At 39.4% G+C, this 27,984-nt stretch overlaps 1 protein-coding gene across 1 annotated transcript; it reads left to right on the top strand.

Annotated features, from left to right (window-relative positions):
* Positions 1–28: 28 nt before the first annotated feature.
* Positions 29–27,984, top strand: il10rb (interleukin 10 receptor, beta). Its single transcript, XM_053328928.1, has 8 exons — positions 29–159; positions 11,450–11,579; positions 12,227–12,417; positions 15,605–15,765; positions 19,857–20,010; positions 23,477–23,634; positions 24,251–24,423; positions 24,833–27,984. The coding sequence occupies exons 1-8, from the start codon at positions 105–107 to the stop codon at positions 25,059–25,061; spliced, it is 1,251 nt and encodes a 416-aa protein (XP_053184903.1). The 5' UTR covers positions 29–104; the 3' UTR covers positions 25,062–27,984.

The raw sequence follows: 27,984 nt of genomic DNA, 5'->3' as shown, positions 1-27,984 counted from the left end.
GTGAACCCGAGCCGAGTCTCTCCGAGCCCAGCCTGGACGATGAGTACATGAGGAACTGACGGTGTGAGGGTTCACTGTCAACACCACTGAAGGAAATATCAACCATGTCGGCTGTGTTTTACCTCTCTCTTCTCTCTGTGAGCCTGCTCACCGGCGCCGGTAAGTGTTTATTAACCGTTAACGTCAGATTTGTGCGTGTTTTTGATGCAGCGTCGGTGGTTTTAACGAGCTACGGCTAAAATGTGAACATATTAACTGTACCACACCGAGCTCAGCTGATTTAACGTGCAGGCCTGGTTTCCCGCACAGCTATAAATGTTGTATTGCATGTTATACAGCTTAATGTTTCCATTGTTTAACCCTCACAGGTGTTTGAATATTGAAGTTATTGTCTCGTTAGTGAGGAGACACACACACACACACACACACACACACACACACACACACACACACACACACACACACACACACACACACACAGTAACAAACACGGTAACAGTAACACACACACACAGGCTGCTGACATGCTTAACATCCAGATACCCCCCCAATGATAGTAGCTGCTTAAACAAAACAAAAAAAACCCAACATAAAACATAAGCAGGACGTTCACATACAAACATACAAAACATTACCAAAACCGAAAGTTTTATTGAGCCAAGATATTCTCAGCTGGATGAGTCAGGTTTCAAAATGAGTCAAAAGGTTTTGGGATTGAATGCGAAAAGGATTGGTTCATAATATGTCTACATTCCTCTGTGTGTGTGTGTCTGTGTGTCTGTGTGTGTGTGTGTGTGTGTGTGTGTGTGTGTCTTAAATCAACAGTCAGGAGCCCAAATGAACATTAAAGCAGTTTTTCTTGTTGTACTGACTATTAAAAGATCGTCCTTCACATGTGCTTTCATATTAAGTGGATATCTGACACATTTACAGTCTTTTTAACATCAGATTCCCTCTTAGTGTTGAGCTGTGGTGGAAGTATATTAACAAAAAAGACTTTGGCACTAAAAACACTAAAGTTGAAACATAGAATACTTGATTTGACTCATTTGGACGCTGAATATTCATATTAGCTTCACATCAACTTTTAAATACATGTTTACACAGGTTGAGGACTGTGGATCTAGTCCTCTGTGTATTCAAATGTTTACCTGATGAGCTCCGATTAACCATGCTGGCAATAAACGGTCACAAAACCTTCAGAAACATTTCCAGTTTCTCTTTTTGTACATCACTCTCTTCTAAAGGGACAGTTATTAACATTTAACTATCACAATGTGAAACACTTGGTCTTAGTAATTGTGATCAATCTTCCATCATTACTCATTCACTTTTGGCCTACTTGTGGTGTTTTGGGAGTAGGCCTAAAATAAAAAAGTCTAGGGTCCATTGGAATATCTTTTGAGATAATTTTTTATTTTATTTTATTACTTTTAACCTCCACCCAAAAAGATTTCACCTTACAGCGTTGCCAAACACAATGAAATAGTGTCACCTTTACCTCAGTGCATTATATTTATTTAAATTAACTGGAGTGTTGTGTGTTCTCATGAGCCATTTATACTGTAACAGTCTTAATCAGGTATCTTAATCAAGTGCATACTGATTCCCAGTCCTCTAATGATATATTAGGGAATCTGATGCTAAAAAGACAGTAAATGTGTCAGATATCACTTGATATGACTAACCCAGTCTGCTGAAGCTCAATAGAAGCTGATCATCTACTTTTAAATGACTGTGTGGAAACACTGTGGAAACAGTCCTCCATCACTTTACATTGAAAGACACCTGACTGCTGGTTTAAGACACACTTGAAAAAGGGTCAACCTGTCCTTGAATAAGTATGGATCAGGCTTAGTTGACCAGGGTTGGCTGTCCAGGGTCGGACCACGATTGGTTGCAGATGGTTGGTTGACCAGGGTCAGACCAGGGTTGGTTGATTAGGGTTGGTTGACCAGGGTCAGACCAGGGTTGGTTGATTAGGGTTGGTTGACCAGGGTCAGACCAGGGTTGGTTGATTAGGGTTGGTTGACCAGGGTCAGACCAGGGTTGATTGATTAGGGTTGGTTGACCAGGGTCGGACCCTTTTTTGGGAAATTCAGACCAAGGACCAAGGTCTGACCAGTGTTAGTTGACCAGAGTTGGACTAGGGTTGGACCAGTCCACCTGGTTAATCCCTGTTCTGGGCACTTCAGACAGGACCTGGGTCAGATACCTTATGACCTGCAGGCTGAACTATCTCCTCCTTTGCCACACATGGTGAGGAACTCCCGTACCTCCCAGTCTTTCCAGATTTCCCACCTTGTTAAATCAAGGTTCACATTCATGGTCTATTTTTAAACATTATTGCTTGACACCTTTTTGTTTAGGTGCAAAGGTCGCCTGTAACTGCGTCACGATTATGCACTCTCATCTGTGACCGATAAGATTCATTTGTTAGGTTGCCAGGTGCGCCGTTCACACTGAAATCACCCCTGGTGGAGAGGTGGGTCACACAAGCATGTAAAGTGATGGAGGACTGTATCCACAGTGTGTCCACACAGTCATTTAAAAGTAGATGATCAGCTTCTATTGAGCTTCAGCTGTCTGAGTTAGTCATATCAAGTGATATCTGACACATTTACTGTCTTTTTAGCATCAGATTCCCTAATATATCATTAGAGGACTGGGAATCAGCATGTATTTGATTAAGACACCCAATTAAGACTGTTACAGTAGGTTATAAATGGCTCATGAGAACACATATCACTCCAGTTAAATTAAATAAATATAACAGGGGTTTGGGATCAGTGGTAAAATGAAACAAACAGTATGATGGCAGCAGCTCGGACTTCAGAGATATGATTTTATTTATCTATACATACAATTTATCTATTCTATAAACACTTCAGATTAATTTAAAAAATATTCTTATGACTAATCAGTAATTAAAATACTCTTCAGTTGCAGTCAACCACACGAGATGTACAGTAGCTAAAAAGCATTAGGTGATCTCAAGTGCACAGAAATCGCGTCCGAAGCTGTTTCTTGCCTTCTTGTCATCATCCTCTGGGTATTTTTAAAGTTAAAAACAATTTATTAAATATATCCAAAACATTCCCTGAAATACCCAGAATGCAATTACCCCGTGATGTAACTTTGAATCCCCAGGCAGGCGGTGATTTTACAAGGTGGAACAATACAATCCCTCATCAGTCTGCCTCTTTTTTTAAGCAAAAGTACCAAACGTTACATCTCAGCTGTGAGGATTTGCTGCTTTTCTTTGTCTTATGTGAAAGTGTAGTGAATATATTTGGTGTTTTGTGCTATTGGGGAGATCGTTCATAAGGTTTTGGGCATTTATCACTATTTTTTACATTTTATGCACCCATTAATTGGTTTCATTGAGAATATAATCAGTAAAGCTGCAATGATTAGTCAAGAAAAACTTCATTGGCATCTATTTTGATAATTGATTGTTTGTCTTCAGTCATTGTTTGAGGAAAAAATGTCCAAATCCTGTAAACCAGCTGCTTAAATATGTCTTTTTTTTTTTTTTGTTTAGTTCTTTGTGGGGAAAATGTTTGAATTAGGGACAAAACTGGACACATGAAGACGTCACCTTTAGCTTTGGGAAACTGTTCTTCAACTTTTTCAAACCTTTTACATTAACCAGCAGTCAATCTGACCGAAACAAAACACAGAGCTGGTGAAGTTTTGCCTCCAGCAGCTACTTTATCAGCTAATAATAGTTCCTGCTTCCTCTTGACTTTGTTCCTCATGCACCAACATACACATATCTCCAGCATTTACTAGTTTCGTCCTCTTGCTGCAAGACTGTGGAAGACATGACAAGAAAATAAATTTAGGGCCTTGAATTTTCTTTGGAGAATGAGCATCATGTTTTGTTAATCAAAGTCTGTTTCTAATATATGTAAATTAGCAGTGATATTCAGTCTCTGATAGGTCAAAGATCAGCAGCCAATGAAGTGCTACTCTGAGAAACATATTTCTTCTTAAGCCTTGAGGAAATGTGTTTTTAAAAAGAAATGAGCGGCATGCTTGTTTTATTTCCTCTATTCAGTATCATGTGATTTACTGTAGACATGGTTCACACTGGGTTTTTTTTATTTTTAAGTAGGGACCTTTATCCTTCAGCCGAGCGCTTCCTGTCCTTGGAGTTAAAATGAAGTAGGAGTGATGTTATGATCTGAAGATGTTTTCTCAGCTGTTTCCGCCTTGTATTACCTTAAATCCTATGAAGCAACGGTTAAAGGGTTTCTATGACATGGTAGATGGGGAGAAGTTTGTGACTTGGTCAGAAAATACATTTCAGTCAGAAGATTGTTTTTTGCTTTGGTCCCTGTCTGAAGGGAGCAGATGTCAGATGAAGAGTTTGAAAGCATAAAGTAGATTGACATAAATAATATTAACAGTGTTTCCCACAGATCTGAAGGCAATGTGTGGTGGTAGTCCGGCGACCGACGGGGGGGGGGGGGGTTGGTTGGTTGGTTGGTTGGTCGGTTTCGGTAAACCGGCCGACGGGGGGGGGATGATCTCGCTGATGGAGACACACGCGGTGTGCACGGAGGGGAGGGGCTGTGTGTGTGAGCTATGTGAGAGAGACGCGTGAGTGACAGAGAGACGCAGGGAGAGCAGAGAAAGGAAAAAGGAAATAAAGCGAATACGATGCGTATTTTTTAATTAGCGTTAAAAAAAAATTAATAACGAAACGCAATATGTGGCGGCCGGTGTTGAATCTGTGGCGCACCGCCACGAATTTGTCTATGTGTGGGAAACACTGTATTAAGCTTTTAAAAGAAGGCTTAGATTAGCAGTATGTCTGATAGATTAACTGATTTATATCAATCTGCTTCATTTTTTAATCATCACCTGATTGATCTTTAGTCTCAGATTGTGGTGGGTATCAGTATTCGATACCTTTTTAAGGTACCAAGTAGTATGGAAACGTCTCTTGTCAAACGATACCTGCAATCGATCCTTTTTGCATCCAGAGCTAGGAAATATGACTATTTGTATCGACTTTCTCACAGCCAATCAACACAAGCGTTCTTCGATGTAATGCGACATGTGATTGGTCCACTGCCGCAGCAGCTACGACCCGTCTGTGGTGGTGAAGTCGTGGTGAATTTGAGTTAGCGTGCTTAGCAGTTCAGCAGCCAAGATGCCACCTAAGACCTACATGTGTTAATGGGTATCTAATGAAGTACTCAGTTAGTATCAGTATTACTTTAGAGGTACTTGAGTTAGTACTGGTATCATCATCTCTTACCCAGCCCTAGTGAATCATCAGTTCAGATTCACTCACAACGTACCACACCTCACTAACTAACCGCTGTGAAATCTGTACCTGCAGGGGCAAAGGAAGAGATATATCTACACCTAGTTTCAGTCTGTTTAGTCAGGGGCAGATCAGTGTTTAATGAGGCGTTTAAGTCTTCATCACCAAACCAACCAAAACTTTTTCTAATGCCAAAATTGTAAAACTTGTTTTCAGACTCTATTTGAAGCGCATGGAGCCAATGTGAATCAGTCATTTGTGTGAATTTAGTCACTGTAGTGTTTTAGACCTTATTTTTCATGTAGATGTATATTTATATTAACAGTCTTCACTGTCAGTGTGTAATGTGTTTATATTATCAGAGACTCTGCAGCTCCTCTCGGCTTTATGGAGCTTTATAGACAGTTTCAACTCATTGTTTATCTGTGTAATAGAATTTTTGTAATAGAAGTTTCTCTGAAGAAAAGCACATACGATGGAGTGATGAATCTTTCTCTTTTACTCAGTACATGCCAGCATGGAGAAGGACACACAGTCGTTCTGCCAAGCAACAACTAGTTTCAGCTTTTATACAGTACCTCCCAGTGGAATTTGAATAAGACCGTAATACAGTACAACAAATCAAGTCGTAAAGTAACTCTTCAAAGACTACTGATATCAAGTGCTGACCCCCTACTAGGTCAAAAGATGATGGTCAGTTTTCTGCTGATGTCTTATCTAGTATAACAAAAAGGCCTGAGGCTTAGGTGTTTACAGTCGTTACAGCCCACCTGACACAATGAGTCCCTCATGACACAAAAATTCCCTCACAGCTGGTAAATCAAAAAAATAAAACATTATTTAAAGCTGTATGTGATGTGAAAGGTGCCACCGGTAGTGATAACCCACAGTTCAATTGCATTTCATCTCCATTGTTTAAGTTTTACAGCCAACACTTGATTCACCATCACTGCTCTCTCTCAGTCTGGGAAATGTCAGTGATTAGCAACAACATTGGTTTTGATGCATTATGATTTGCCTTATCCGCAGTGTCAGATTAAAAATGCTAAATGACATTATCTGCTGAAAATTAAAAAAAACAAATCACAATTTTGAAGATTGGGAAACAAAATTACAGGAATGCTTGAAAGAGTCATATTTTGGCAGAGGGGGTCAAATAAAGTAGTTTTAATGGGGATGTTTTTGTCCCTAAGAGTCTTAGAGGAACAATTTTGTCAATACAGTGTAATGTATATTATAAGTGATTGATTGAAATAAAAGGAATATCCTTGGAGAATTTGATGCTATATGGATGAACACAGCCCGAATGATCAAGAAAATAAAAAATGAAAAGCCAAAAATGTCCTTAGTGAGGCACGAAGGTTAACATAGTAACTTCAAAGCTGGTGAGTTGTGTTTCTTCTTTCTGATGAACCGTTGTAATCCTCAAACACTCAGATTGTCTGTACGAGCTGTAAAACGTTGGGAGGCATGTGCCAATACAAACGTGCTTAGATCTGTTTATTCGTAATGGGGTGTTTTCTCGTTTAGTTCTGAGTCACGTAAAGAGGGTGCAAATGACACCATTAGAGTTTAATTTAGCGTTGAATAATTAGAAGGAAGCGGTGAAGGGCAGACAGGAAAACAGCAAAAAAGAGAATTGCACAAGAAATGGAAATGAAGGACTGAATCAGTGTGGAAAATATTGTGAAACCTCAGCAGCCCAAAATCCAAAAAGGAGTCCACTGAGACCTGAAAACCTGAGACACACAATCACATAAAAAACCCCTCACAGCAGAGAGAGAGAGGAGTCACTTTTCTCCCACAAAACCTCCCTAATCCCCCCACCCCCACCCCCCCCGCCATACTTCCTGTTTTTGTCATGCGTTCAGTGCTTCGAAACTTCTAGTCTTTCATCTATTTTTTCTCTTTTTCGTACAGTTTTCCCCTGTTTTGAATGTACAGGTGCTGTTGAATCACTCGAGTTAACAATGTTTCTTCAGAACAGACGGTAAAATTTCCTTTTATTCCTCCAGAGAGCCAAAATTATTCAGTGTTGTTTTTTTTCCTCCTCTGTCTGAGTTCACTTCCTGCCTTTTGTTCTCCTTATTGGTTTTCTTATCCACATTATTAATATTTATTTGTTTGTTTGTTAATTTGTTCTTTATGAGCATCAAAGAAATGATGTTACAGTCTGCAAAAAACTGTCCCTATTTTTATTATTATTATTTCAAAATAAAAGCACAAAACAACCCTTGTGCATTCAAACAAAATATTTAAAAAACTACGTCATGAAGTCATCTCCTTTGTAGTTTTCTTATTATCGACATTATTAATATTCATCTGCTTTTAATGAATTCTTTCTGAGCATCAAAGAAATGACATGACATGCCTATTTTTATTACTATTCTTTCAAAATAACAGCGCAAAACAACAAATATTAAAAAAAAAAACACATCATGAAGTAACATCCAAAGAGCATAAATATGTAACTTAAAAGCAGTTCAGACTCATATTTTAAGTCGTGTAACACCCGTATTATACTTTTGTTGGCATAGACGCCTTTTTATTAAGCAGGGAGAGAGAGGGGGGGGTGACATGCAGTAAAGGACCTCTGATCGGGACTTGAACTGGGGTCAGCTGCGTATATGACATGCGCTCTAACCACTCGACCACCTGCGAGCCGCCTGTTGAAACTGCATGGAAGCCATTTAAATCACTCCTGAATCCTGCACATATGCAGTAAATACGTCCCCATCGTCCAAACACCTTTTTTTAGAAAACACCTGTGTTTCTCATTGTGAGTGGCGCAATAGAAAAGATTCAGTTCCTGTTGTGATCTAAACTTCACACCGCTGTGTTTGCATGTCTACGTCTTCTAAAAACCACAAATGTCACCGCTGCTATTGTAAAAACGTGCGTCTTGTGACATTCGATATATACGTGTGTCTCATTTTCAGCAAGACCCATAAAAAGACCAACGAGGAACTGATCTTACCAAGAAGTACAATAAGAAATGTGTGTTTGTGTGTGTGTGCATCTAAAACCTGATTATACAGTGTAGTATTTCTCTACTATAAAGCTCTATTGTTGTCTGAAATCTGTTTAAACGCAAGCTCACTGTTGCACTCTGGGACATTTTACTTCATTACTATGAACACACACACACAGTAGTTTATTGTGATTCAGTCCCAAACACACCATCCAGCTGTTCGTAATACTCACTATACCAAACATGGATTCATCAACAGCTGTACAGTCCCATTAAAAGCACTAATTAGTCTTGTTTGAGTGATAATAACTGCAGTTCCCAGCTAGTTCAGGAAGCCTTTTTTATTTACTTCTTTTTTTTATGTTATTGCACACAAAAGAAAACAAAATACAATAAATATACATAACACAAGCAGAACATCGATAAGAGAAAAGAGAACAATCACGAACAAAAGAGAAATGTGATGGAGGAGCCTATAAAAGCAATAAAGGTATTGTCCTCCTATTGTGATTAGGGCTGTCAAACGATTGATTTTTTAAATCGGGATTAATCGCAGAATTTCCATAGTTATTCACGATTAATCGCGTTTTGAATTGCATGTTTAAAATCCTGTTATTTTACATTTCAAGGCAGTTTTACTCCCACACGACTCCCACACTCCAAAATGGTCCTTTGGTGGAGCTGAGGCTGACTTGGCTGCACCTGGGTGTTTAGCGTAGAGGTGCTAACTCAAACTCCACGTACTCCGGTGGTAGTTAAACTCCGTTTGACACAGGTTGCATTTTACTTTTGACTTGTCAACTGAAGCGTCTGGAAGTGTTTTAAAGTTAAACAAGCCGTTCAAAAGTCCAGTAGCTCTCTTACTTTCCATCAGCGCGGTAGGTTTACTGCAGGAGGCCACTTCAAAGCATACATAAAAAAAGCAACATAAAAAGTCATGAGTAAAGAAACACAGAGGAAGACTAAGGCAAGTGTTACAAGAAAGAATGGCTGTCACAGAAGTTTAGTTTTGGTTTATTTTAGTTTTTATGTGGTTGACAGTAAGTGAAACAGCAACTAAAGCTGAATGATTGAGAAAACAAATGTCATTGTGATTACGGGGAATGATAATGTTCACATCATTATTCTCTTTCACTTTGAAAAACATTAAAATGATTACAGTGTGACTCTTGTGGGGATCTGTACCAAACAAAGATGTTTAGTTAAGTCTGTAGAATGTGAGAGCGTCTTTAATAAATATTTGCCCTCATGCCATTTGAAATTAGCAGTCGGCTGTATTACAATGTTGATAAAACCTTGATTAACTGTTTAGCCCTAACCCTTAAGGCAGGGGTATCAAACTCATTTTCATTAAAGGGCCACGTACTGTCCAATTTAATCTCACGTGGGCCGGATCATTGAAAAGATGGATGGAAGGAAGGCAGGAAGGAAGGAAGGAAGAAAGAAAGGGAGGGAAGACAGGAAGGAAAGACAGGCCAAAGGAAGGAGGGAAGAAAGGTAGGAAAGACAGATGGAAGGAAGGACAGAAGGAAGAAAGGGAGGAAGGACAGATAGAAGGAAGGAAGAAAAGGAAGACATGAAAGAAGGAAGGGAGGAAGGATGGAAGGAAGGAAACAAGGAAGAAAAAGAAGACATGAAAGAGGGAAGGAAGGAAGAAAAAGAAGACATGAAAGAAGGAAGGAAGGAAGGAAGGGAGGAATAAGGAAAGTGGGCCGGATTGGACCTCGAGGTGGGCCGGATCTAGCCCACGGGCCGCATGTTTGACATCCCTGGTTTAGTCCTAACCCTTAAGGCCTTCACACACCAGAGTGACAAATACCAACACAAAAACGCAAAATACTTGTGGCAGCTTTGCTTCGGCTGCCTCTGTGGACCGAGAACACATGATGATGATGATGATGATGATGATGATGATGATGATGATGATTTTTTCCTCCTCTTCCTCCTCACTCGACAAAAGAGGAGAGAATTATATCGTCCCACACCGACTCCAACCTGTATTCAGTGTCTCTGTCAACCAGGCTGACTGACAGAAGTTTACTGAACCAAAATAGTTTGCATGTTGGCGCCATGGAGAGAAATCCACAGTGTTTGTTAATCAATATATTGATTGATTGGTTTTTATTTCTCCATCCAGAGTAGTGAGTGAGTACAGTATACCTGTCTGCCTGCAGTGAAACAGGCTCACTGACAGACTGGAAGCTGATTGATGAATGTAGATAAAATAAATAACAGCAGGTTATTCGACCTGTTCACGTTGGACTTTGCAATCAACCGCTGTCTGAGCAGAATACACGTTGTGATTAGTTCATGCGGTTTTTTGTTGTTGTGTGAAAACTAGGGCTATCAAACGATTAATTTTTTTAATCGAGATTAATCGCAGAATTTCCATAGTTAATCACGATTAATGGCGTTTTGAATTGCATGTTTAAAATCCTGTTATTTTCCATTTGAAGGCAGTTTTAAGCCCATAATGTAAAGCATTTCTTACCAGAGTGTCTTAACTGGGAATCAATCACGGCTCTGCTGCGACTCCCACACTCCAAAATGGTCCTTTGGTGGAGCTGAGGCTGGCTTGGCTGCACCTGGGTGTTTAGCGTGGAGGTGCTAACTCAAACTCCACGTACTCCGGTGATAGTTAAACTCCGTTTGACACAGGTTGCATTTTACTTTTGACTTGTCAACTGAAGCGTCTGGAAGTGTTTTATAGTTAAACAAGCCGTTCAAAAGTCCAGTAGCTCTCTTACTTTCCATCAGCGCGGTAGGTTAACTGCAGGAGGCCACTTCAAAGCATAGCGCTACAGCTAGAGGAGCCGTCTACGGGGGAGTAGAAGGGACAAAAAGGTTTTCAAAAAAGCGTTACCGCTGACAGCCCTAGTGGAAACCTAGCATGGCTTTTTCACTGTGTAATATTCACATTCTGTGAGAAAGTACTCATGGCAAAAAACACAGTTCAATACAATTATTGACGTTTGAACTAATCAGACAAAAAAAAAGCCCCCAGTGTGAAAAGGCCTTTAACCTTCAACATAAGAACCTATTTGCATCCTGATGACTCCCGCTGTCCATGTATATTTTATTTAGTTGCTGACTCATTTTTTAGGCGACTAATTTGTTCACCTGAGTTTGCCTCGTGAACAGGTTTGTATTGTATTATTATAACAACGTGTGCAATGTTTTCTCCTTGTGTGTTTCAGCTGGAGCAGAGCTGGTCCCGCCTCTGAACGTCGCCATGGTTACCTTGAACACCAACTACGCTCTGAAGTGGGACTGGGACCAGAGCGCTGCCGAGGGACACGACGCCACCTTCACCACACAATATGTGGGGTGAGTCTCATTCACACATCCAATACCGAGGAGAGCTCAGACTAATCTGACAGATGTATGCTCTGTAAAGTGACAGAAAATAGCTGAAAAGATGCAGATCCGTCATCCAAGCAATACAGTGTATTTAAGTGGACTTATACTAATAATGACTTCATTTAAAACATGTAAATATTTCCTGATCTCCATGGTAACCAGATGAAATGTAATATTTAGAACAATAGTATTCCATTAGCTTTATTTAATATAAAAGTTATAATGTAAGATCATGCCAAACTAGTTGATATGGTGTTAGGTAGGAAGGAAGAAAGGAAGGATGTAAGATCATGCCTAACTAGTTGATATGGTGTTTTATTGACTATTTACTGTTTTTAAGCAACGTTGAATTATTTGGTACAAAGTTTTTATGGTTACACCACTTAGACATTTTTACCATAATCCTCTAATATATTCTCTCTAAATGGATTAAAAGCAGAAATTTGATGCTGGGTCCACAAAAAAAGAATGTGTGAAGTTATTCATTTTAACCCTTTAAATTTAAACTAAATCACATGGACAGTAGGTATTACCATGTGTAATGACTAATGGGGATCCTTATAAACTGAACTAAAGCATGATTAATGGCTGATGTTTTCTCTGCTCCTCTCCAGGATGTACAAGCTGAAGATGAAGAATCACGCCAAGAGCTGGATCACAGTGTGTGAGAATACGGCACACATGTCATGTGACCTCACCACGGTCGGCATGGAGTACCTGGGCATGTACATGATCCGCGTACGAGCCAACGTGAACGGGAATCACTCCGACTGGGTGATGATACCATTCGGCCCTGACAAAGATGGTGAGAGAGAGGGGGATGAAATAAAGATGGGAGGGAGGGAGGGTGCGTGGGTTTACCACAAAGACCACCAAAAACAAGCCTTTGATAAGGAGGATGAGAAGAGCAACAGAGCATGAGAGTACAACCGCAGGAGTGATGTTGATGGAGCTGTGAATCATCTTTGCATCTGCTTTAAGTTGTGCATCTCTGAAGTATGAAAACCACATTATGACACAGAGCTGTCCAAGTCTCACACATGATTTCAGACAGTCTTCACCAAGTTTAGAAAATCACACAGTTGGAGTCAACAGAGAAAATACAGTACCATAAAATAGGACAGGAATGTAGGAGGAGTGGCCACACACAGGAACAAGAAAGAATAGAACAATATGAAACCACAAACTTTTTTTTTTTTTTATAAAAATGTTCCATGTGTAAACAAATCAGTTCAAGGGGTTGGTCATAGCTCAGCGGGTAGAGCACCCGCCCCATGTATTGAGGCTACAGTCCTCGCTGCAGGCGACCCCGGTTTGAATCCCGCACCGAGTGGTCTTATCCTGCATGTGATTCCCCTCTCTCCTGTTTCCTGTCTATCTCTACTAACCTGTCCATTAAAGGTAAAAAGCCCAAAAAATATACTTTAAAAAAACAAAAAACAAATCAGTTCAAGATCAAGATAGCTGATAGCTTGTATTGTCCTTTCTCAAGTACATGTACATAAGAAAGAAAATAGTGTTTCCCTAAAACAAAAAGTGTAGTGCAGAAAAGGCTAATGCAGTAAAAGCACACTCCTCCTTTGCCTTAATCGTAGACTGAAGAGCATTTAATAACATTTTGGTTAAGAAGGAGGTTAAACAAGCCATATGAAGCACAGCAAAGCATGTGTCTGTGGGGATTTAAAAGTAATCAGTGAAATCTTCTAAACCAGAGGTGTCAAACTCATTTTCATTCAAGGGCCACATACAGACCAATTTGATCTCATGTGGGCCGGATCATTAAATAGATGGAGGGAAGACAGGAAGGAAATAAGAAGGGAAGGAAGGAAAGAGAGACAAAAGGAAAGAGAGAAGAAAGGTAGGAAGGACAGACAGACAGAAGGAAGGAAGGACAGATGGAAGAAACGGAGGAACGAACGAACGAAGAAAGGAAAAACAGGAAGGTAGGAAGGACAGATGGCAGGAAGGATAGAAGGAAGGACAGATGGAAGAAACGGAGGAAGGAAGAAAGGGAGGAAGGACAGATGGAAGGAAGAAAGGAACGAAGAAAGGAAAAAAGGAAGGTAGGAAGGACAGATGGAAGGAGGGAAAAGAACACAGAAAGGAAAGTGGGCCGGATCGCTCCCCTCGGTGGGCCGGTTCTGGTCCACGGGCCGCATGTTTGACACCCCTGTTCTACACATTAGTAAGAAGCTGATGTAATTCAGGCAGGAATGGAGACATATTTCTAGTGTTCATCTCAGCCTTACTGCTGCACTCTGCACCAACTGAGCAACACAGAGGCAAATAAATAATAAATTGCAGCAGCTGAGGCGAGGGTCCCGATTGACACTGAAGTATTGATCAGAAACAACTCCTAAAATTCTGCCTGAATTAATATTCTGCACATTTCTCTACTGGCCCCATGTGTAGAGGCTACAGTCCACCCTGGTTCGAATCCCGCACCGAGCGGTCTTATCCTGCATGTCATTCCCCCCTGTCTCTGCCTCCTGTTTCCTGTCTCTCTGCTAACCTATACAATAAAGGCAAAAAAGCCTAAAAAAAAATCTTAAAAAAAAAAAAAAAGAAAAAGGATCAAATACACATTAAATGCTTCCAATATAACTTAAAAAGACATCCGTACATATCAGACAACTTATACGCTGATACGTGATATATCTGTCATAGGCCAATATAGTCTGCAGAGCACTTAACACATACAGAGAGCTTTTCTAGAACATCATATCTTTTGTCTGGAAGCTGCAGATCCAGGTGAGCACACATCACTGTAAATAAAATATAAACCACAAGCTCTGTGAGGCTCCGTAATCCAGCACATCCTGAATAAACCAGACAAAACACAGCAGCTTATAACCAGCCAGACTTATGTGTGGTTGTTTGGCTGCAGCCTGGTTTCATTTGCATGTGTTTTTAATCCACAGTGGATGGCTGCTGCAGATGTATCGACATGTAACAGAATTTAAATATTTGACTTAGGGCTGTCAGCGTTAACGCGTTAATCGCGATTAGATTAATGCAATCCATAACGCGTTACTTTTTTAAAATTGCATTTTAATCTTGCAAGCCTTTTTGTCCCTTCTACTCCCCCGTAGACGGCTCCTCTAGCTGTAGCGCTATGCTTTGAAGTGGCCTCCTGCAGTAAACCTACCGCGCTGATGGAAAGTAAGAGAGCTACTGGACTTTTGAACGGCTTGTTTAACTTTAAAACACTTCCAGACGCTTCAGTTGACAAGTCAAAAGTAAAATGCAACCTGTGTCAAACGGAGTTTAACTACCACCGGAGTACGTGGAGTTTGAGTTAGCACCTCCACCTTAGCAGGTGCAGCCAAGTGAGCCTCAGCTCCACCAAAGGACCATTTTGGAGTGTGGGAGTCGCAGCAGAGCCGTGATTGATTCCCAGTTAAGACACTCTGGTAAGAAATGCTTTACATTATGGGCTTAAAACTGCCTTCAAATGGAAAATAACAGGATTGTGAACATGCAATTCAAAACGCGATTAATCACGATTAACTATGGAAATTCTGTGATTAATCTAGATTAAAATAATTAATCGTTTGACAGCCCTAATTTGACTATATATAATAATCTTGTCATAATTGAGCTTTAAAGAACAAACCACAGGACCCATCTGGAAACGTTTCAGAAGCAGAGCATCTGTCCTTCAGCAGCCACATTCTTAAAATCATTCAGATTTGATTTTCCAACATTTTTTTCTTGTTTTGCAGCTTTTTAAATATGTTTTGGCACGTCAGTCAGATGGTACCAGATGCTTTGTGGCAAAAATGTCAAAACAGGTCCCAAGTCCCTTTTTATTTGTGAAGATTTGTTGGTTTTGTTTTTTTAAGCTGCTTCTTATTGAGTTTTTTTAATATCTAAAGTAAATCCAGCCGATCTCACATCACAGCTGCTGTCTTGAACCATTTTATCTGGAGCACAGCAGCTTGGTGATGTCCAGTCCAGGATCTCATCTCTCTTTCCTCTCCTCCTGCTAGCTGCTCTGGGTCCTCCAACCAAAGTGGACCTCGCCACCTCTGGAAGTGGCCTGGACGTTTACATCACGGACCCTCTGACCAGCACTAACAGCTCCATGAGGGACCATATTGACAATTTGTCCTTCCACATCCTCTACTGGGAACGCACTGAAGACACACAGGTAGGAAATGCTCCCCGTCAAAAAAGGAGAAATGTTTATTTTAAACACTTTGATTTCATGATAGCGCGCTCTTTGTTTTACATTTTTCTGCTTACGTAGCTGCAGTTCATATTTCCATGAAGCAGACCAAATATTTTCATAAACCAGTAATGTGTCAATGAGGTTGTTTGTGTTCATGTGGTTTATTCAAATTTAAAGGGTTAAAATGTGAAAATAAACGTATGAATAACTTCACACATTATTTTTTTGTGGACCCAGCATCAAATTTCTGCTTTTAATCCATTTAGATAGAATATATTAGAGGATTATGGTAAAAATGTCTAAGTGGTGTAACCATAAAAACTTTGTACCAAATAATTGAACGTTGCTTAAAAACAGTAAATAGTCAATAAAACACCTTCCTTCCTTCCTTCCTTCCTTCCTTCCTTCCTTCCTTCCTTCCTACCTAACACCATATCAACTAGTTAGGCATGATCTTACATTATAACTTTTATATTAAATAAAGCTAATGGAATACTATTGTTCTAAATATTACATTTCATCTGGTTACCATGGAGATCAGGAAACATTTACATGTTTTAAATGAAGTCATTATTAGTATAAGTCCACTTAAACACACTGTAGCTGATCACATATTTAATATCTATCATTCTTTTGTGGTTACACCATTTGACATTTTCAGGAGCATTCAGTCTGACTTTTGGTAAAAAATGGTGCAAATGTCATTTAAATGATTTAAAACCAACAAAAATACTAAATGTACATTTTAACAAACCTGATGCTGCTTTTATAACTATTCTCTAACGTATTTTTGAATTGCTCATCTTGCTGACCCTTATTTGTCACTGACCCTAACACACATCCCGTGTCAAACTTGTCAATCAAACGCAGACACCTACTTGTGTAGTTATGTGATAGGATACAAGATGATTAATTAAAACATTTCAAAATGCACCTCCATTAATTCCATTTTGTGCATTCCAAATAAAAGAACAGTTCTGTATTTCCTCAGTTTTCTAAAAAATAGAGTTAAAATCTCGTCTCGATCTCGTCTCGTCTCGAGCTGAGTGTATCGTCACACTCCTAGGGATGGATGACTAATCTGATTTCGGCTCATAGTACATTCCCCTGGTGCAGTTTCTATTATAAGCATTTTGTTATGTTATGTGTTGTAATTCCTCTCATACAATTACTTTGTGTAAAAAGAGTGAGATGAATCCTCACACACATGTCACAGCAGGAGAAAATACCCAGCAGTTTCTCACTTTTTCTCCTCGCCCCCTACAGACTCTTCTGTTTGAATCACAGTGAAACTCGAGGCTGCAGCAGCCACACAAGCAGTCACCTGGTTTCTGTTATGCGTGTTCAGCAAAGCGTTGGTTTACCGGTTTCAACCTGTGGCCTGTGTGCCTACAAGCAGAGGTGTTTCCTGTCAGCACCGCGAGTGACTCTCATGTGAGAAAGAGTGCTCTGACTTCCTGCGTGTCGGTTCCATCAGAGAACCTGTTAGACGAGGAACATCAGCCTAAAATAACAGCGCTGACGCAGATCTAATGTTTATGTCAAATGTTCTGGACGAATGCCAACGACACTAACACAACATGTTGTGATACCACATACAACAATCCTGGAAGATGAGTATCATGTCAGTGTGTTAAAAATAGCGTCTGTTTACATACAGGTACTTCATAAACACAAGATTTAAATCCCTGCTGCTGCTTTTTTTGTCTAATTTTTCTGTGATCATGTATATCACAATCCTGCTGGGTAATATTATAAAGATAAATACACTGACTGGCTTCTTCATGCTTCTAATGCAATCCAATACAACAGCTCTGCTATAAATTCTACATTAATGAAGCTTATACATTCGTTTTGCTCCTCGCATGTATGTTAATGGAGTGGACACAAAATATTGGGAACAGCATTCAGTATAATGCAACCTAATACATCACCATCACCCACTATGACCTCAGTAATAAACATCAACACAACACAAGTAGAATCATCTCCTTCCTGACAATGTTAACGAAACCAGAAAATATATAAACTTAATAAATGTAGAATTCATAGCAGAGCTGTTGTATTGGATTGAATTAGATTACACAGGTGTTCCTAATAAAGAGGCTGCTGAGAGTATACACCATGAACCATACCTTAGTGTTTGTAAGTGTGACTAACCTCCTAAATACACATCATGAGCTGTAAAACTAATACCAAACAGAATGTGCACATACTAGGAATGGGAATTACAGATGAACTCAGGATAATAACACAGTGTTCTTCCCATATTAATGAAAATTATGATATATTATGATATCTGTAACTGAAGGACAAATCATTTCACAGATCAGGGAATAGTCAGATCATATACATTTATTAACAGTACATTGGATTCACATAATATCAAGTAAAATACAACATTTTAAGACTGTAAAAGAGCCAGTTAACGGCTGTTAAAGTGAAGAAATATGTTTTTAGACTTATTTTAAAAAATATTTAAATGTAGAAAAAAAACAGTAAATGGTGAAAATACAAAACAGCGAATCTAAACTTTGATCTCTGAACACAAACATTGACACTCAAACATTAATCAGTAGACAACAGCACAGACATAACTTCAACATTTATTGCCCTTTAACTCTTTGTAGGTTTGGTAAAGGTCACTTTGTGTCATGATATCTGGTCAAAAGCATAATCTATTTAACCCTTTACTAGGTCTGTACAACATACAAATTGGGCTCAATGAGAACAAAAATCCATGTTTTATGTTGCCATGGTCTTAAAGAGGAAGGAAAAGCAAATGAATTATTTTTTACATCACACTTTCTTGGTGTGACTTACAAAGGGTTAAACCAAGATCTGTTTCAAAGGCTTTAAAATGACGTCACAGATATTTGAAAAACAAAAAGTCCTGTTTACATACTGTCAGTGCCTCAGGCCTACAAGTAGTTTGCAAAGTAAATTATTTAATTGTCTTCAAAATATGACTCATCTGTTGTTAATGTCAACAGACTGCAGGCAACAGACCTGCCCAGCCACATATTTATGGTTTTGTCAGAGCACCACAGTGAGTCTAATGGAGGCTAAGTAGATATGAGGTCAGGTTGTGTTGGAACTTCCCAGCTAGCCCAGGACATTTATTTCCTCTTCAGTATGTGGTCTTACTTAGAACTGCAACCCCAGTCAATTAATCGATTAGTCGATCAACAGAAAACAAATCCTCAACTATTCAAGAATTAATCATTTTAACCCTTACATGCTATTCAGGTTAAATTTGACCTGTTTTGACATTTAACCGCTGTAAAAACGCCCCAAATGTCTTTTCCTAAAGTGGCCCTAAAATGCACAAAAATGAAAATATTTTAAATGTTCTACTTTTGTATAGATGCTACAAATGTTAGTCCATTGAGGCTGTTCTGGGTCAGATTATCTCCGTATCTATGTCCATGTGTTTTAGTGAAATGAATAGTTAATAGTTTTAATAAGATAGTAGTTATGAGGATTTCTTTTTATGATGTAGTGGTGAAGACTGATGGCTCCCATGGTTCTACAATAAACCCCACACTTCCACAAAACTCTGCTAATTTTCACTTTCAATAAAATACATTTAAATCATTATTGATGCACGGATTTGACTGGCTGATTAGCGTCATGTGAGCAGATTGGCTGTGCACAGTGGTCTGTGAGTTTCCTCGGGCCGCTCCATTTTTATCATAATAGCTGGAGAAGTTGCGCCCGTTAAAATAGAAATGCTTGGACAGAATTTACCAATCTTCAATATTTCTGGGTCTGGATAGGATGGTGTCTGGGACCGGATCTGGACGACAGTCCACCTATTTGTGGCCTCTGATATACATAGCATGATCCAATAAAATCTGCACAGAATGGCTAATTATAATCATGATGAAGAAAAAGGCTGAACGATTTTGAAAAAAATGAGCAGTAGTGATTATTGATTGAATCTTTCTTTATTCAATCTGACGTTTCATTCTGTCAGAGATCAAAACTTCAATGTGCTTGCTCTTGAATAAATGTCATGAATTAGTCCTCCTAAAGTCTGAATCACCTCTCCTTTTTTTGTCTTTCAGGCCTTAAGAACCCTCTTGTTGCCCACCAATACCAATGTGGTGACGCTGCCAGACTTGAAGGCCTGGACGTGGTACTGCGTGAGCGTGCGGTCACACTACCACTTCTACAACAAGAACAGCAGCTTCACTTCGCCCCAATGCTTGCAGACCGAAGGTGAGTTTTTACATTTTTTTAAACTGAGAACCCGGCACACTGTCCATCACTTGTACTCTCTATTTCTGACTACAATTTGTCAAATATGATAAAAAGGGGGCTCGTATCAGACAGCAAGAACCTGTACAGCGTCCCCGCGGATCCTTACTCATGATACCCTCCCCCCAAACTACAAGAGTAAAATTCTGCTATTCCATGATTATATGTCTCAGCAATGGTATAATTTCTTTCTCTTTAAAAAGGTCTTAAAAGTCATTAAAGGTAAAAGTCCGGTACAGGAGAGATGAGAAGAAACAAAAATGTCAAGAATGGTCTCTGAATCAGAGTCAGACAGATTAGTTTTAATGTTGAAAGTAATCAGAGATAGAAGAAGCTGGTGCAGACAATCCCAGCATGTCCATATGGGCCCAACATGAGTTAAATGTTAATGTAGGCTATGTGGATACTGAGTGAGCATGGGTCCCACATGGTTTTAATAACATGGATCCCACATGTGAAGCCCATGTGGGCTGACTTGTATGGACCCCATGAAGGTCTGTTCTGATCCTACTTAGACCCCATATGTTTGCCCATATGGGGTCTACATGTGTCATACGCAGTTGGGCCCCACCTGAGACCCAGCCAGAACCCACTTGAAGCCCATATGGGCAAACACAGGTGGGGCCACCATGGAAACTGCGGACAAACCCACATGGGACCCATATTTGCAGCCCAAATTGAAACCTTATGGGGCCTACATGGACATGCTGACTGAGACAGAGTTCATTTATCAGAGATGACGCTGAGATTTGTTGCGCATTTCAGCGATGTTTTCATTGGAGCTGGAGAAATCTGCAGGACTGAATATCAGACCTCAGTGTGATCCTGGATTAACTGTAGGAAGCTTTTATTGCCACCCAGGATGAAACGATCCTCACTGCAGCTCAGCAGAGAGTTAAAACAGTGAGGATCAGTAGGTTTTTAGTGAGAGGTACAGAAGGGTATCATCTGCATAACAATGACGGTGCGGCATTAAACTGTGAAACGGTTCAGTGAGGTAAAACATCCTTCCTCTTTTTGTTCTCCATGTTTATGAGCGATCTGTGTTCCTTTGGTTCAGCATCACTGAACATGTGAAACCTGAGAGGAAACCTCATGAGGCCCCCGTGGACAAAAAAGGGGAATAATACGGGGACTTCTCTTTTTCAGCAGCTGTCAGAGAAAAGAACAATACGTAATAAAAAGAATAAAGAAATAGAGTACCTGGTAAATGTTGAGCAGATTGTAATATTTTAAGTCAAGTCAGATGTATTTTATATAGCACTAAAGAGAGATAAAACACAAAGATAACTTTTAAAGAATAAAAAACAGGCAGGATGGGAGCACAGCCGAACACGCACAAGTAACTCCTTTAAATAAAATAGAATAGAATACTTATTTTATTCTCATTGAACAGCAACTGTACAACAACATTTCAGTGTTTCTCCTTTCTGTGGCATATAAAAGAACAAACAAACAGATAACTACCAATTTTTTAAAAAGTGCAGGATAAAAAAAGATAAAGAACACAATCAACCAACTACTCGAATGAATATAATAAATGTATTGCACACACCAGCAGGAGATTATTCATTATTGCATGAATCATGAGTTATTGCACAGTGTTATTTGATAGAGTTCAGTTCCTTCATTGCGTTAAAAATGAACTAAAATTATCAGCAATTATTTTCCTGCTGATTTTGACATTCATGAATATGATAATAATAATAATAATAAGAAGAAGACGACAATAATATTTTACATGTAAAATCCAGACCTGCAAACTCATGGAGGGTAAAAAAGCTGACAAAATCTTTTAAATATCAGCTTAAAATTAAGATTTAGAGTCAATATTTAGCATTAGGATAAAGGGGGAATGCTACACAGGTAATGTCTGGGGGAGGCATGCCACTCTTAGATGAAAGTAGCAGAAACTCTAAATTGATTTATGGCACTCGATACTCATTGTCATTCCAGACAAATGAGTTTATGGTCAAGTTGGACCGTTAATCCTCAGCAGGACTCTCAACAGTTTGTAAACTACTGTTCTTCCCGCTATCAGCACCTGGACAGCAGCCATGCCACACGTTAGCACAAAGGATCATGAATGATTTACTGCTAAAGTCACATTGACCTGAAACTCCTTTCTGTTACACTCAAAGAGGCTGGTTTACTAAAGGTCTGTGTGTGTAAAAACTTAAAGGGTTTTTGGGGGCTTTTTGCCTTTTATCTATATAGTAACTGACAGAGAGGCCGACAGGAAACAGAAGGAGAGAGAGGGGAATGACCAGCATAGGTCTCTGGCCGGATTCGAACCAGGGACGCTGCAATTATGTGGCACCTGCAAAAAAATGTGCAAACTGATCTACTAACGCAGCGCACTGAGATAGTATGCGCTGTATATTTATTACATTTGCAATAATGAATATGTAATATGGAGCGTTTTAACCTCAGTGTGTAAAATACAGGGAGGAGAAAATGCGAATATGTTATTTAGCACACACATTGTGATTTACCAAACCTGAAGGTAATGTTGCTGACGGTAACTGGGTCTATAAATAATAAGTTTGAAGGGCAAGTATTAACCTGCTGTTACTATGGAGAGGAGACAGAGGCACTATGACACAATACACAGAGAACAGGTTTTTTTTCTAACCATTTTTTCTACCTGGTAATATTTGTTTTTGCTGTAACTCAATATGTTAGTTAACCTCTTCCACTAGAGCAGGAGGATCAAACTCATTTTTGTTAAAGGGCCACATAGAGCCTAATTTGATCTCATGTGGGCCAGACCAATAAAAAGATGGGAGGAAGGAACGAAAAGGGGCAAGTAAGGAAGGAAGGGAAAGTGGAAAGGAAGAAAGGAAAAGAAGACAGGAAGAAAGGAAGGAATGATGGAAGAAAAGAAGAAAGGGAGGAAAGAAAAAGGATTAGGAAGGAAGGGAAAGAGAGACAGGAAAAGAAGACAGGAAGGAAGGATGTAAGAAAGGGAGGAAGCAAGGTGAAAGGATGAAAGTGGGCCAGATTGGACTCCTGGGGGTGCCGGTTCTGGCCTCCGACCGCATGTTTGACACCCCTGCACTAGAAGCTCTAACTCCATGGGATCACATTTCTGCTCGTCCAAACTCTCCATTAAGACACAAAACCCTCATTTAAATACTGCTGTCTGCACAGTTATTCTCAGTAGATCACCTGTAGTTTGTACAACATGTTGTGACAGAAATAGTGGAATCAGATGTGGTGTAAAGGTTTGAGGCCAGAGGGTTTATAAGTTATTCAACCATTCAGAGAGCAGGTATGACAGAGGATACTGGCTCCTTAACTGGGCACGTTTAAGGCAAGCACCACACAGTTTACTGGTTCCCAAAATCTGAACTAAAGTGTCTGTCTGTCTGTCTGTCTGTCTGTCTGTCTGTCTGTCTGTCTGTCTGTCTGTCTGTTTTAACAGGTCCTGTCCCGTGGTGGATCATCTTCTTGAGCTTCCTGGGCTCTCTGGTGATGTTTTTCCTGCTCGTGCTGCTCTCGCTGTACGTCTTCATTCGGTGCTTCAAGACCGTCAAGTCAACATTTTTCCCCTCCAGCCAGCTGCCCAAACACTTCCAGGAGGTACCAACCTTTTTTTATTAGTCATGTGATCATCATTGAAATCTAAAAGTATTGTCTGTGAAAGGACTGTAGTATTATAGTGATGTAGTATGCAGTATTACAGTAAAAGTACTGCAGTATTATGAGTGATGTAGTATGCAGTATTACAGTAAAAGTACTGCAGTATTATGAGTGATGTAGTATGCAGTATTACTGTAAAAGTACTGCAGTATTATGAGTGATGTAGTATGCAGTATTACAGTTAAAGTACTGCAGTATTATAGTGATGTAGTATGCAGTATTACAGTAAAAGTACTGCAGTATTATAGTGATGTAGTATGCAGTATTACAGTAAAAGTACTGCAGTATTACAGTAAAAGTAGTGATATATTATTATATATGACATCATTAGATTATTAATAGTGAAGCAGCAGTGTTAGAGCAGCATGTTACTGTTGTACAAATGTGTGTTTTTTTTCTTTCTGGTGAGAAAACCTATAACTAACCATGTCCAAATGACCTAATCATTTACAGTTCAGCCTCAGTAATAGTAATTATTCATCCCATTAAAGCTCAGAAATATTAACTTCCAGCAGAACAATCATCAGAGTCTCACCTCAGTCTCTCTTCTGTCCAGTATTTCTGTGACTCTCCAGGCTCGGACATCCCTCGTCTTCTCACCCCGGATTCAGAAGGCGAGTTACTGTGTCACAAAGTGTCCATCTGTCCAGAACCGGTGTTCCTGGAGATCCATGACCCCCCTCCCGAGGCCCTGCTGGAGCCTGCGTCCGGCCTGGAGCCGGATAGCAGGTCAGTACATGTGCAATGTTCATGTTTTCATGTTTACGTTGAGCGAGTGTGAGGTGTGATAGGAAGCTAAAGGAACTGCAGTCACACAAGAAAGTAAATACCAAGATATGTGTTCACAACTGTGAGGTCCAATGGTTCAATGTTTAAAAACATAAAGATAAAGATTTCTAAAAAAATCTAAATAAAAATGTTTTAACGTCTTAAAAGGATGATTGAAAAATAAAGATATTTAAAAGTTTTAAAATAATAGTAATAATAGCAATAATAATTGGTGGGGGGGGGGGCTCAATAAATCACTACATTTTTAAGGGATTTCTTTTATTTCTATTGCTGCATATAGACCTTACAAAGAATAATTCTCCAGCTGATTATCACCTTTAATGTTTAACGTCCTCTCTGATGTTCACAGCGGCAGACACAGCCGTCAGGGCAGCAGCGGCAGCGGAGACTCCGGCGTTTACTCCACAGAGGGCGGCTCCGGCCAGCGGCACCCCAACAGCGCTCAGTCCTCCTCGGGGGCCGAAGACTCCTGGCAGGGCCCCATTAAACCGAACCAGGTGAAGATGCTGGACATGGCTCCAGATCTCAAGAGTCAACGTCCGATCGGAGACGAGCTCATCGTAGACGTGTGTGTCTGAAAGCAGAACGGAGGGAAAAAAAGAGACTTTTAGAAGCTGTAATCATGAGGTTTGTAGAAAATGTGCAGGGTGCCTTTTTTTTGTCCTGCTGTCATTGATAGCAGAGGAAGGAATTATCATGTGCGCTATAAAACTGAATTACTACTATGGAGAAAAAAAGGACCAAAACTAAAACCATCTACTGTGATGCCACTCAGTGTCTCCAGGAAGTAGGAAGTTCTGTTAAAGCTGATTTTAAATGCGTGGTGCATTCCTGAACTTGACCGACAGGATACGATTTTATCTTTGTGGCGCTGTGAACTAATCGTGGTCTTTAATAGTCGAATCATTCCATCGTTTTAAAAACCTAACTCACTCCACAGCGCGGTGTCGACACCACCGATTGTTCTGTAAAAGCTCTGCTGTGGTTTCAGAGGTGCTTTTTAAAGCAGCGTAGGAGGAACACACAGCATGTCTGAACTCTGTTATACAACTTACTTAATGACCCGTAACCTGGAGCTTCACATGACCTGAAGCGTTGAGCAGTTTTAGGGGTGCAGGTGATCGGTCCGGTCGGGAAGGCTCCAGTGTATGTGTTTCAAATCTTGATTCAATACGATCTGCTGAAAGGTGCCAAAATGTATCTTGTCTTAGACTATACGAAAGATTTAAAACGCCAAAATAAATCCAGTTCGAACAATTAAATAAAGTGGAATGCAATTCAAGTTGCTATTCATATGTATTTCCTTTGTAGGTATGCATTTACTGTCATAATTAAATTAAAAGGATTATTATTTACATTTATGAGAGGTATGTTACCTCTTTGGCGTGAGCTACTAATACCAAATATTAGTCATTAGTTTTTATGACAAAAAAACTTTTGCCCATAAATGAGCAGCCATGTTGAGATGAGTAGCAGTACCTGTTGCTTTTCCTGCACTTTTTTCTCTTGTTTAAATATACTGACACACTGAAGCAGAACTGGACCCTTCCTGACCCGATAAGACCCAATATAACCTGGACCTGACTTAACTCCGGTCCGGTGTCCCCCTCCCCTGTAACTGTGAGTGGGAACTGTTAAAACCGCAGGTCACATGACCTACTGAGACCCATTTAGTGATAGTAACGACCATGACCATGAGACAGTGACTAAAACATGAGACATCAGGATGTTTGTTTGTTTTTTCCCAGTCAGACAGAGGAAGCATTAAGTCCACCTGATACAGGATGGATCTGACTGGACTCGGTCATTGTTTAAACTGGTTCGTGGCAGCCGGCCAAAAAACTGTGAGAGGCTTTGGTGTCAAACTTGTTGAGTGTCGTGTCTTTTGTTCTTTCGGAAACTAACACGTGTGTTCTTACCCATTAAACTACTGATACAGTTACAGGTACTTTACCGTAGCTGTGTGGCATGAAAACCTTATAATAGTTGCAGTATGTGCTTTGAGGCTAAAGATTTTTCTTTTGAGTACATTTTGTAGCTTTTTTTTCTAAAGCCCCACTTCATATCTCATGTTCAAAGACTCACGTGGGCCTTTTGAACACTTGTCTGCAGCAACACCTCCCACCACTGAGGTTTTTAGAGAGTACAAACATCTGAAAATGACCTTTATGTTAACATAGATGACATTATGACAAGGGGGAAAAAAAGACTCAAAGCGGATAATATGAAAAACAGTAAGGAAAAGGATTAGTTTACCCTAGTTTCACAGGGTTACAAATAAATAAATAAATTAGAAACTTAAAATAATCTTAAATACTGCAATAGGTAATGTGTCTTGAGCTGTCAGGAGGCGTCTAATATCTATAAAGTAAAAGTAGAATTAGAGTCTCATAATGGACCAGCGTCATTTTTAGCATAAATGTTTTTATGAATTGGTTCATCCATCCATCCATTTATAATCTGCTATTTATCAAGAGTCCACTTTAATTTAATTGTTTTTGTCAGGAATAATTGTTTCATATTGGAAAATACTGAAACAAATGTGATATAATTATAGTAAATTACCGTCCCCGCCGGTTTTCATTCTTTCATACTTCGGCTGATATGATGGTGAAAGTGGTGTTAAATTACGTTCTGTGTGGTCATAAAATGGCCTTGAAGAGTTTTAAAAGTCTCCCTCCAGTCGAAAATATGTTCTTCTTCAGTTGTACTCGTGTAACTACGAGCAGGATTCATGATATCACAACTATCCTAACGCTTCTTCATCCAATCATGAAAATACTGTGTGTACATATATATATATACAATATACTCTATGCCATCTGTTTTTAGGCAGTGCTGGTCGTTGCCAGTCAAGTGTAAAACCTAGTCACATACACATTTTTAATAATGCTGATCATTTTTGCTTAAAAAAAAAAGAATAATAATGTGTTGGTTAGAAGAACTGGAAATGGAGAAATCTACTGTAAAAAAAACTTGCGGAAATGTCTGCAGTGCTTAACATTACAGCTCCGTAAATAAAAGGTAACTGTTGGGTAATATTCTGATAATAAAGAGGTGATAATAAAGTAATAGCTTGATAGATGTAACATCACATAGAAAACACATCTCTCTGTCTATCAATGGAAAAAACTTATAACAATATTATAATAAGAATACGCTTTCAGTGCATAAAGTACCAGTAGATGTGCCCTGCAGTATTTGAAACAACACCTAAAATAATTATAATAATGATAATGAAAAAAACCTGTCTACACAGTGCACAGTCTAAAATACACCCACAAACATTACTTCAGCACCTTAAACAGTTGGTGTATGTCAGTAATATTACAGAGAAATGATTGTAACAAGGTAATGAGTCAAAAAAACAAAAGGCAATAATAAGGAAACACATCTATAGATAATAAAGAGGCTACTAACTAAAACTACATTAAAGGACCATTGTGTAGGATTTTGTGACATCTAGTGGTGAGCTGTCAAACTACAACGAAAAATACAAAA

This window comes from Scomber japonicus, chromosome 11 (genome assembly GCF_027409825.1).
Source record: "Scomber japonicus isolate fScoJap1 chromosome 11, fScoJap1.pri, whole genome shotgun sequence".
Taxonomy (NCBI): Eukaryota; Metazoa; Chordata; class Actinopteri; order Scombriformes; family Scombridae; genus Scomber; species Scomber japonicus.
This window is presented reverse-complemented; position numbering and strand designations above follow the sequence as displayed.